Genomic DNA, 12,662 nt, shown 5'->3' on the forward strand with positions numbered 1-12,662 from the left:
AGGCGCCTTAACCATGATGCTTTATCCTTCGGATTGGACGTTTGAATTTGAACTAGACAGTTATCCATGCTGTACTAAGATAAAATAGTCTCCTACATCCATTTCAGACAGGCGCTCCAGAGTAGCGCCAAACCAAATTCTGATTTTACTAAATGAAAAGTTTGACTTTTGAAACAGTTAGTAGTTACTGGATGCGCTAGAAGTCGAACGATCGACTGTTGCAGTCGTTTGCAACGACTCTTGAGCGCTTTAGTTTCAGACGTCGATCTTGTCATGAACCGAGAGTTGCTTCTTATCTATTTGGTTCGGCGTTACTCAGGCATGCCTGTCTGAAATGCGTGTAAGAAGATTTGTTTGTTTGAGCTTACCGTCTTATTGTCAGCCAGTAGTTTCTCCAGATCAAGGCTGAGTGTACGGAATGAGGGTCGCTTCTTGGGATTATCTGCCCAGCAAGCTTGTACAATAGAGAACCTGAAATAAGAAAAACCATCCAGACATGAGAATAAGCAAGCTTGTACAATAGAAACCTGAAATAAGAAAAAAACCTAAAATATTAACAAACAGCCAATGTGTGATCAAAGTTTTCAAATGTGAAACAGTTTTTCTAATCACAACTTTGCACATTCAGCTCTTAAAGGCACACTGGCCTAAAAGTCACCATTCTGCCAGGCACTTAACAAACTCTGCTTTGGGTCATCTATACCCCCAGTCCCCACACTATCCCCTGTGCTTGTTCCTACCGACACCCTTCAGTGAGCACACTCTCCCCACACACTCCCCGCCCTCAGTCCCCTAGGCCCCACTCCCTCACTGTCAATCTCTTTGCTTTGGGTCATCTATACCCCCAGTCCCCACACTATCCCCTGTGCTTGTTCCTACTGACACCGTTCAGTGAGTACACTCTCCCCACACACTCCCCGCTCTCAGTCCCCTAGGCCCCACTCCCTCTCTGTCAATCCCTTTGCTTTGGTTCATCTATACCCCCAGTCCCCACACTATCCCCTGTGCTTGTTCCTACTGACACCGTTCAGTGAGCACACTCTCCCTATACACTCCTCGCCCTCAGTCCCCTAGGCCCCACTCCCTCACTGTCCCTCTCTTTGCTTTGGGTCATCTATACCCCCAGTCCCCACACTATCCCCTGTGCTTGTTCCTACTGACACCGTTCAGTGAGCACACTCTCCCCACACACTCCCCGCCCTCAGTCCCCTAGGCCCCACTCCCTCACTGTCCCTCTCTTTGCTTTGGGTCATCTATACCCCCAGTCCCCACACTATCCCCTGTGCTTGTTCCTACTGACACCGTTCAGTGAGCACACTCTCCCCACACACTCCCCGCCCTCAGTCCCCTAGGCCCCACTCCCTCACTGTCCCTCTCTTTGCTTTGGGTCATCTATACCCCCAGTCCCCACACCCTCACTATCCCCTGTGCTTGTTCCTACTGACACCGTTCAGTGAGCACACTCTCCCCATACACTCCCCGCTCTCAGTCCCCTAGGCCCCACTCCCTCACTGTCAATCTCTTTGCTTTGGGTCATCTATACCTCCAGTCCCCACACTATCCCCTGTGCTTGTTCCTACTGACACCGTTCAGTGAGCACACTCTCTCCATACAGTCCCTGCCCTCAGTCCCCTAGGCCCCACTCCCTCACTGTCCCTCTCTTAGCTTTGGGTCATCTATACCCCCAGTCCCCTAGGCCCCACACCCTCACTATCCCCTGTGCTTGTTCCTACTGACACCGTTCAGTGAGCACACTCTCCCCACACACTCCCCGCCCTCAGTCCCCTAGGCCCCACTCCCTCACTGTCCCTCTCTTTGCTTTGGGTCATCTATACCCCCAGTCCCCTAGGCCCCACACCCTCACTATCCCCTGTGCTTGTTCCTACTGACACCGTTCAGTGAGCACACTCTCCCCACACACTCCCCGCCCTCAGTCCCCTAGGCCCCACTCCCTCACTGTCCCTCTCTTTGCTTTGGGTCATCTATACCCCCAGTCCCCCAGTCCCCACACCCAAACTATCCCCTGTGCTTGTTCCTACTGGCACAGTTCAGTGAGCACACACTTCCCGCCCTCAGTCCCCTAGGCCCCACTCCCTCACTGTCCCTCTCTTTGCTTTGGGTCATGTATACCCTCAGTCCCCTAGGCCCCACACCCTCACTATCCCCTGTGCTTGTTCCTACTGACACCGTTCAGTGAGCACACACTCCCCGCCCTCAGTCCCCTAGGCCCCACTCCCTCACTGTCAATCTCTTTGCTTTGGGTCATCTATACCCCCAGTCCCCACACCCTCACTATCCACTGTGCTTGTTCCTACTGACACTGTTCAGTGAGCACACACTCCCCACACACTAGTCCCAGGATCCTGAGTAGCATCCAGTTTTCCCACGCATCACCGAGCTCAATATCCCACCGTCATGCATCACCAAGCTTATCTGCATCAACACTACTTAAAGCAGCATGCAGCATCAGAGTCCAGCCTTCTCCAAAAGACAATCAGAGCATACTGATCGAAACTTCAAGTTGAAACCAACCATTCTTTTCAGAACCACCCCAACTCATTTAGAGATTATCATTACATGGTGTTACCGCAAACCATTACAATATCATAATTCCACCATGCAATGTTTCAAATCCTTCTTAAACACTGGACACTATTGGTTATTGTCAAAGACCAGTCTTCTCACTTGGTGTATCTCAACATATATATAAAATAACAAACCTGTGAAAATCAACCTCTCCCCATTACTTGTTACCAAGTCAGGTTTTATGCTAATAATTACTTTGAGTAATTACCAATAGTGTCCACTGCTTTTAAACTCCCATCATGTTGGAGCAAGGTATGATTTAGATTAACTTACAATTCCTGTGAGCAATGTTCCGGTTTGTCCATTCGGTATCCAACTTTGAGTCTATTGCTAACATCACGTGCAGACATGCCAGGATACGGAGTAGAACCTAGCCAATCAAAAACAAGCAATCATCATTTTAGCCAATCAAAAAAAGCAATCATTTAAAAACTGGAGTAGGTTTTGCAAAATCCAAACATACAACAGTTCTGATAGCCCACTTATTTTCAAAGAACCAAAAAACTAGTTTAGGGAACACAAACTAACATGTGTAGTAAAACGTTAACATTGTTGTCACATTAAATGAAATGAAATACTGATTCTTATAGTACAGGGTTTCCCAGGTCAAGATTCCAGTTGAACCTAGTTAAACTGGGTTTAACTGGAACAAATTGAAACCAGTTGATAAACTAGTTAAACACAGTTAACACCAGTTGGTTTAATATGGAAAATGGACAGAAACCAACTGGTTTTTAATTTCAACCTAGTTGAACACAGTTAAACCTAGTCCAAACCATTTGGTTAATATGGAAAATGGACGAGTTTGATCACTATCCAGTTGAACCAGTTGACCCCAGTTAACTAGGTTCAACTGGAATTTTGACCTGGGTTACCTTTAACTTTGTCAGTGAATTGCCATCAGGACCAGATAACTTGTTGTTTTACTAGTCCGTATGTAATTTAATGTTACACGGGTGTTTGGTTTGGGCTCAACGAGCGTACCTGTTAGGGGCTCATGGCTTTACTTCTTAAATCCTGCTCACACATAGACGCCGCTTCTACTGTGATTGAAAAGTGGTCGAGAGCGTGGCCAATTGCGGACCAAACGTGGGAGGATCTCCATGAGCGTGATTTGATCGGGGTGGGGATCTCCTAGGTCGGGAAGCTGCAAGCTCTCCCCACGCTTATTTTGAACGTGTTCAAAATAAGCGTAGTCGGGTCATACATGTAGCCAACAATGAGCAGGGACAAGTCGTAGTGGGAACGCCATTATCCCACAAGCAGTGTGGTAGCATCATGGTGAAATCGCAGCACTGCCCTAAGGCTATGTGACCGGGGTATTAGTGAGCTCCCCTGCAGTATCATAGAAGTGCATTTATTCCCAACTGGCTAAACTGTATTATTTGGACAATATACGTTACATATTATTGCATGTATTTAGTTTTGTTACATCAAACACGAGTCCATACTTACCATACGTAGTGATTTCCCATATGAGTATACCATACGACCAGATATCACTCATTGTAGTGTAGACACTAGCACAGATAGATTCTGGACTCATCCAACGAATACCTAGACGACCCTGTACAGAATCAAATATAGAAACAAGACGATATAGAGTACAAGAATATCAATTCTGCAAATAGCATCTACTTCTACCAGTATATTGCCATTGTACATTCTTTACATGCATGGTTGCTGTTGTTGTATTTCCCAAGAAATGAAAATAAAATCACTTTCCACTCAAACCAATATTAGATGTAGGGCCTACATTGTTCAAATGGAATATAATCTGTATGAGAATTGTAATTTGAACCAACAATAACTAAACTGTACCCTATTGTACAAGTTTAGAAACAATGCCAAATGTTCCTAGATCCTGTAATTTTAAAGTAACCGAAGCATCTCACTTTTCAATAAAAAAAGAAGACTTTTAAAATAAACCACCTTGTAGAACAGACCTGACAATTTGATTGCAGAGTCACTTTTTACTCAAATCAAAAGCACTTCAACAAAAATATCAGATGGCTACATATCATAGAGCTATATATATTGACTAGAGTGCTAACTTGCTATGCGTTTTGAAGCCACCCTGGGCGCAGACATGTTTGATGTGTTGCGTGAATTCAGAACGATTTTAATTTTAAGAGAACACACTTTGCAGCGGTTTGTTTTAATATTCGGCATGTGCGCTTAACGTACGTCCGCGCTACGAAAACCGTAACTTCGACTTGATTGACGTACTAAAAAAAAATATACGCGCCTTGTAAACATGACGCACATGGCGCTCGCAGTTTGTACGCTGATCAGCAGATTGTGCATTCACATTTGGTGCATTTTTTGCGTACAAAAATTTCAAGCTTTTGTGTTGGTTTGTACATAAACATGGATGCGCCCACACGGCTTCAAAACCTTAGTGCGTGTATTATGGGGTGTATAGCGCTCTAGTCAATATATATAGCTCTATGCTACATATACATAACAAAGGGGAGGGCAATACCGAGGTCAATGCTAGACATCAGAAGCCTTAGCTGAAGTTCAATGCTAGGGATCGAACAGGAGACTTGGCTTAAAGACACTGGCCACTATTTGTAATTGTCAAAGACCAGTCTTCTCACTTGGTGTATCTCAACATATGCATAAAATAACAAACACGTGAAAATTTGAGCTCAATTGGTTGTCGAAGTTGGGAGATAATAATGGAAGAAAAAACACCCTTGTCACACGAAGTTGTGTGCTTTCAGATGCTTGATTTTGAGATCACAAAATCTAGTTCTAAGGTCTTGAAATCAAATTCTTGCAATGCAAGGGTATCATAAGACTCGGCTTATGGTCACCGGTAGGGCATAAGTAACCTTAGCATAAGGGCATCAGAAACCTTGTTCTTCGGTCCATGCTTGAGCATCTAAGCCTTGGCTTAAGGTAAAAGCTATGCCATTAGAAGGCTTGGCCTATATGTGTAAGTTTAGACAAGAGCATTTATTCATCACCCAGTGTTGAATGGGTTCATACCTCAGCCACATTCTCCACGACATTACGGACTCTAGCGGCATTGGAGATCTTGCAGATCATTCTCTGGCCAAGAAGGACATTCCGGGTGGTCAGGTCTCCATGGACAACCTGGTAAACAGACATAAACAAAACTGTTACAAACAAAATAGCTTGGCAACATGAGGAGTACAAATAAATACCAATGAAAAAAATGTGACCAAGTGACCCATTGGTGCACCAGAGGGCACCAGTTGCTCTTTGAATTGATGCCTCTTTTGCAGGTAACCATACTTGTGTGAATCGCCTACAAGCCTATTTAAAATGTGCTAGATTTTAATTAACCAATTTCAGGGGTCACGAGGGAGCAAGGTTGAGACGAGATAACAAGGTTGGTATTACAAGCCTATTTAAAATGTGCTAGATTTTAATGAACCAATTTCGGGGGTCACGAGGGAGCAAGGTTGAGATGAGATAACAAGGTTGGTATTACAAGCCTATTTAAAATGTGCCAGATTTTAATGAACCAATTTCAGGGGTCACGAGGGAGCAAGGTTGAGACGAGATAACAAGGTTGGTATTACAAGCCTATTTAAAATGTGCTAGATTTGATAATGAACCAATTTCAGGGGTCACGAGGGAGCAAGGTTGAGATGAGATAACAAGGTTGGTATTACAAGCATATTTAAAATGTGCTAGATTTTAATGAACCAATTTCAGGGGTCACGAGGGAGCAAGGTTGAGATGAGATAACAAGGTTGGTATTACAAGCATATTTAAAATGTGCTAGATTTTAATGAACCAATTTCAGGGGTCACGAGGGAGCAAGGTTGAGATGAGATAACAAGGTTGGTATTACACTTCTCTCTTATCTCTTCAGTCTTGTGACGACGACTAGAGCCAGCTAGTTGAGACCAATTCAAAAACTGACTCTGCGGTAGTGCAGGTAATGACGATCCTATAAGCTAAAGTAGTAGTCCCAGCCAATTTTCTTTACCTTCCGCCTGGGTAGTAGTTAAAAAGCAGGACAGTTCTTTTCAGAACCGAGAAGTCTCCTGAACAATCCGATAAATTTACTCCGCGGTAGCAGAGTATAGAAAGACAGTTCTCTTAGAACAAACTCTACCTGGCAAGTAGGTACACACATGGTGTTACCATAAAACAAATATATAAAGGTTGGTGCTAATTTCAATTTTTGGAACGTACTAGAAGAACACCAGAATAGTGTACACCAGAAGTACACCAGTGCGTAGTGTATAGCTATGGTGCTAATTAAACAATTTTGAACGTACCGGAAGTACACCTCAACCGGTACACCTGAAGTACACCACAACAGGTACACCTGAAGTACTCCACAACAGGTACACCTGAAGTACACCACAACAGGTACACCTGAAGTACACCACAACAGGTACACCTAAAGTACACCACAACAGGTACACCAGAAGTACACCACAACAGGTACACCTGAAGTACACCACAACAGGTACACCTGAAGTACACCACAACAGGTACACCTAAAGTACACCACAACAGGTACACCTAAAGTACACCACAACAGGTACACCAGAAGTACACCACAACAGGTACACCTGAAGTACTCCACAACAGGTACACCTGAAGTACACCACAACAGGTACACCTGAAGTACACCACAACAGGTACACCTAAAGTACACCACAACAGGTACACCTGAAGTACACCACAACAGGTACACCTAAAGTACACCACAACAGGTACACCAGAAGTACACCACAACAGGTACACCTGAAGTACACCACAACAGGTACACCTGAAGTACACCACAACAGGTACACCTGAAGTACTCCACAACAGGTACACCTGAAGTACACCACAACAGGTACACCTGAAGTACACCACAACAGGTACACCTAAAGTACACCACAACAGGTACACCAGAAGTACACCACAACAGGTACACCTGAAGTACACCACAACAGGTACACCTGAAGTACACCACAACAGGTACACCTAAAGTACACCACAACAGGTACACCTAAAGTACGCCACAACAGGTACACCAGAAGTACACCACAACAGGTACACCTGAAGTACACCACAACAGGTACACCTGAAGTACACCACAACAGGTACACCTGAAGTACACCACAACAGGTACACCTAAAGTACACCACAACAGGTACACCTAAAGTACGCCACAACAGGTACACCAGAAGTACACCACAACAGGTACACCTGAAGTACACCACAACAGGTACACCTGAAGTACACCACAACAGGTACACCTAAAGTACGCCACAACAGGTACACCTGAAGTACACCACAACAGGTACACCTAAAGTACACCACAACAGGTACACCTGAAGTACACCACAACAGGTACACCTGAAGTACACCACAACAGGTACACCTGAAGTACACCACAACAGGTACACCTGAAGTACACCACAACAGGTACACCTAAAGTACACCATAAGAGGTACACCTAAAGTACGCCACAACAGGTACACCTGAAGTACACCACAACAGGTACACCTGAAGTACACCACAACAGGTACACCTAAAGTACGCCACAACAGGTACACCAGAAGTACACCACAACAGGTACACCTGAAGTACACCACAACAGGTACACCTGAAGTACACCACAACAGGTACACCTAAAGTACGCCACAACAGGTACACCTGAAGTACACCACAACAGGTACACCTGAAGTACACCACAACAGGTACACCTGAAGTACACCACAACAGGTACACCTGAAGTACACCACAACAGGTACACCTAAAGTACACCACAACAGGTACACCTAAAGTACGCCACAACAGGTACACCTAAAGTACGCCACAACAGGTACACCTAAAGTACACCACAACAGGTACACCAGAAGTACACCACAACAGGTACACCTGAAGTACACCACAACAAGTACACCTGAAGTACACCACAACAGGTACACCTGAAGTACACCACAACAGGTACACCTAAAGTACACCACAACAGGTACACCTGAAGTACACCACAACAGGTACACCTAAAGTACACCACAACAGGTACACCTGAAGTACATGTACACCAGATTAGTGTACACCAGAAGGACACCAGTGGTGTAGCTCTGGTGCTAATTTAACACCAGACACCTGCAACAAAAATGCACTACAGATACACCAAACCCACACCATCATAGAGTGAGGGGTATTACTAACCTTTTGTCTGCTGAGGTAAGCCATTCCTTTAGCAACCTGCATTGCATAAGTGACTAGCTCAGGGGAAGATGGTGGTTTACCTCCTGGTGTATGAGGACGATTCTTCCTCAGGTGGTTCAACAAACAACCATGAGGAGCATATTCTAGAACCATAGTCACTGGATCTAAACAGCAAAGACAAACACAAATTATAGAAAGACACAGGGACACCCAAATAAGAGATTAACAAGTGGTTCTGGTTCTAGTTCTTGTGAAATTCTGCATAATTTCTTTTGCATGCAAGTCGCCAGACACACAAGGCCTGAAGGTCACTTCAAGGTGTGGGCTACAATCATCTATTTTTCCAGAGGCTGTTGTCACCTACTCCTGGGGCTGAAACAGGGTTAACCCCTTTAAAATCCTGGCTGGCAGAGCAGAAAGCACTACCTCCCCAACTTCACGAAGCAATCATGGTTAAGTGTCTTGCTTAAGGATACAAGTGTCACAACCAGGACTCGAACCCTCACTCTGCTGATCAAAAACACCAGATCTTGAGTCTGGTGCTCTTAACCGCTAGGCTATGACACGCCACAACAAAAATCAGGACGTACTGAGCAGCAAGATTAACATAAAGATTCACATAAATTGGGCTCCACTGATGATGTTACCCATGTCCATACCCAGGTCAAAATTCCAGTTGAACCTAGTTAAACTGGGTTTAACTGGAACTAGTTGAAAACCAGTTGATAAACTAGTTAAACATAGTTAGAACCAGTTGGTTTAATATGGAAAATGGACAGAAACCAACTGGTTTATAATTCCAACCTAGTTGAACACAGTTAAACCTAGTCCAAACCAGTTGGCTAATATGGAAAATGGACGAGTTTGGTCACTATCCAGTTGAACCAGTTGACACCAGTTAACTAGGTTCAACTGGAATTTTGACCTGGGTAGCTAGAAGTTTACTCTTTAAAATACCAATAGTTGGTGCTAGGCGAATATCATGTGGTAGTTTGTTCCATTCTGCAAATAATCTTGGGAGGAAGGAGAATTTGTAACAGTGTTTGTTTGCAGGAGGCTTGATGAAGACAGTTGCAGCCTATTGTATAATTCCAACCCTACCCCTGTGTGATTTGGTCTGGTATGATTCAGTGCCTATGGCAACAAGCTTGTGAACAGATTTGTAAAGAAGTGACAAACGTTGGATGGCCCTCCAATGTTTTAGTTGTTCCCACTCAAGTTGACACTTTCTTTCCTGTGGTTGTTGTTAAAGTGTGTAAATGACGCCCAGAACACCCTTTTGGGCGACACACTGACTAATGTAAGAATATGATCTTTGGGTGATATTGGGGTGTCATGGCCGAGCCGATAAGAGCACCAAACCAAGCTCTGGTGTTCAGCAGAATGTGGGTTCGAGTCCCGGTCCTGACACTTGTGACCTGGGCAAGACACTTTACTATAATTGCCTCTCCCCACCCAGGGGTAAATGGGTACCTGTGATGAGGGAAGAGATGGTTCTTGTGATTGATTTAGCTCATTTGTTGCACCAGCTGTATACTCCCAGGGAGCTGAGATGGTTTAAGGAATAAATTAAATGACCCAGTGACCAGGGGCAGTAATGTTGGAAAGGCTTTGAGACGCCCATCGTGTGTATAAAGGTCTAGATAAAAATAACGATTATTATTATTATTATCTTACCATAGAATGTACAGCAGCCCAATAGGTTGAGTACGTATGGATGTTTCTGTAGTGACTTCATGACCTCAAGTTCCTTTATGAATGCTTGCTTGGCTACATTCCCTGCTGTTTCTACATAAGTGAAGGAAACACACAGAGTTTCAATGCAATATGCCAATTATTGTAAGCTTTATCATGATATCAACACAGAAATAAAAGAGTGGTCTCTGCAGGGTTATGGCCTAGAGCTGAGGGCAAGGTCCAAAAACAAACAGTTTAAAACAGTAATTCAAAATCACCCATGACAATTTCACTATTCCTATAGGTGGAGAGCGCGTCACATGTGGGTGTTTAAACGGTTGGTAATGACCAGCTGGAGCTGTTTATAACCGGTTGTTTTCAGATAGCATTTGTGCTGGTAAGCGCATAAACCTTGTTCCCCAAGGGGGGATTGATCTCACCTCGCCATTAGCCCATGGATACAAGGATGCATACTACTACTACCACGCGCACAAACCCATATCCGAAAAACATAAAAATGCACCACACGTACAGAGCTCAGACATCGGAAAACAGATTTTACAGAGTTTCCTACTTTATTACGCCTTTTAACCAAAATGGCATTTATGAATGGGAATAAAAACGTAGTGACTCGTTCTTAAATGGCCGTTTAAGAGCTCGTCGCTGCCCTTTTTGTTCCCTTATTTAGGACTGGGTGAATAATTCAAAACATGACAACGATGTTAATTGATAATGGTCTATTTCTGTTTTGAGCCATGGGGCTTTATCTCCAAGCATTTCCTTTTTCTTCTATGAATTATATAAATTATTTCAAGTGCAAAAATAATCATTTAAAGTAGAACCTTTTAGTTATCTTAATTTAAAATGACTGAATACAGGAATTTAACAGGATTAACACCTACAAAACTGTTGACCATGATAACTTTATTCACCAAGACTTGTATTTCTGACATTTGTACTTTGTTGAACAAGCTAGTTTTTGTTCATGTGATAGGATTTGTTAATTACTATTCAAATAACATGGTTAGAGGGTAACTAGTCGATATTAGCTTTGGTAGTTGACAGACTTGTTCCTGACTGGAAGCCGAGGGAACTAGTTTGGCAACTTCCAATATCGAGTAGAGCTCATCTCGACTAGTCTCCTGAAATAAACCATGTTATATCTGTTTACTATACTTAACACATATTCAGTCACCGGAACACGATTAGGAGCAATGGAAAATGACGACTGTGAAATCAAATGCACATTATAATTTTGTTCAAGTACATGTAAGTACCACGATCACAAAATGATGACAAGAAGACTATCATCCGCGCTGACCAATCGTACATGGTAAATGCGCATGACAAGTAGAATAGCGCCGGGGCTTTTCTACTTGTCATGCGCATTTACTACGTGCCTGCTAGGTAAATAGCAAAAATAGCACCTGGCACGTGATGATGAATGGACCAGTTAAGAACTCAACTCTCGTTCATGAATATGTATGTGGTATAGTAAAAGAACATATATGTATATTAATTTGTGGTTTTTACCCATACACCGATGTCTGTTAGCACTGTATACTCAGTACTTTCCTGAGTCCTGTGAAAAAATATCACAGGCATGTTTCTCGGGTGGGATTCGAACCCACGACCCTTGCAATTCTAGAGCAGTGTATTACCAACTAGACTGCCGAGGTTGCCCGGTAGCTAGAGGCAGTTCGAATCCTATGTTTTGGCAGCGGGTACCGCAACGATATAATAGATGTTAAATTTGCATCGGGGATAAAGAATATTAATTTTTGGTTTTTACCCATACACCGATGTGTGTTAGCACTGAATACTCAGTACTTTCACGAGTCCTGTGCAAATTTAACATCTAACATATATGTAGTTAATGACTTACTATTCAGTTCCTTGACAGCTACCACTGTCATGCCATCTTTGCCACTGATGTCCCAAGCTTTAGCACGCCACACTGCGCCATATGTACCATTAGCAATCATAGTCACTAATTGAACGCTCTCTTTGGGCACCTCCCAGAAATTGTCATCAATTTGCTCCACTTCAGATCTCTGCAAGAGGGTAGGATGGAAACAAGGTACAATCAAAAACCAATAATTATAAGTTTGTTCAGTACACTGATCCATTAGGCTCCGTCCACGACACACGTGTGGCATATGCGCGTCCATAATAATGGTCTCACAAAGAAATCCCATGCACAATAACGCACTCAGTGTTCTCCGGGTTCTATTTCT

The 12,662-nt window shown here is 43.6% G+C and overlaps 1 protein-coding gene across 1 annotated transcript in view; it reads right to left on the reverse strand.

The window, feature by feature from the left end:
• The window catches only part of LOC117304763 (serine/threonine-protein kinase CST20-like), a 29,459-nt gene that overhangs the window by 2,087 nt on the left and 14,710 nt on the right, over positions 1-12,662 (reverse strand). The window contains exons 13-19 of the mRNA XM_033789369.1: positions 12,311-12,479; positions 10,426-10,536; positions 8,749-8,912; positions 5,584-5,691; positions 4,042-4,153; positions 2,860-2,956; positions 369-471 (exon numbers count right to left, since the gene is read on the reverse strand). Coding sequence (XP_033645260.1) covers positions 369-471; positions 2,860-2,956; positions 4,042-4,153; positions 5,584-5,691; positions 8,749-8,912; positions 10,426-10,536; positions 12,311-12,479 — 864 coding nt within the window. The remainder of the gene's footprint in view (positions 1-368; positions 472-2,859; positions 2,957-4,041; positions 4,154-5,583; positions 5,692-8,748; positions 8,913-10,425; positions 10,537-12,310; positions 12,480-12,662) is intronic.

The sequence above is a fragment of the Asterias rubens genome, chromosome 21, assembly GCF_902459465.1.
Source record: "Asterias rubens chromosome 21, eAstRub1.3, whole genome shotgun sequence".
In the NCBI taxonomy this organism is placed as follows: Eukaryota; Metazoa; Echinodermata; class Asteroidea; order Forcipulatida; family Asteriidae; genus Asterias; species Asterias rubens.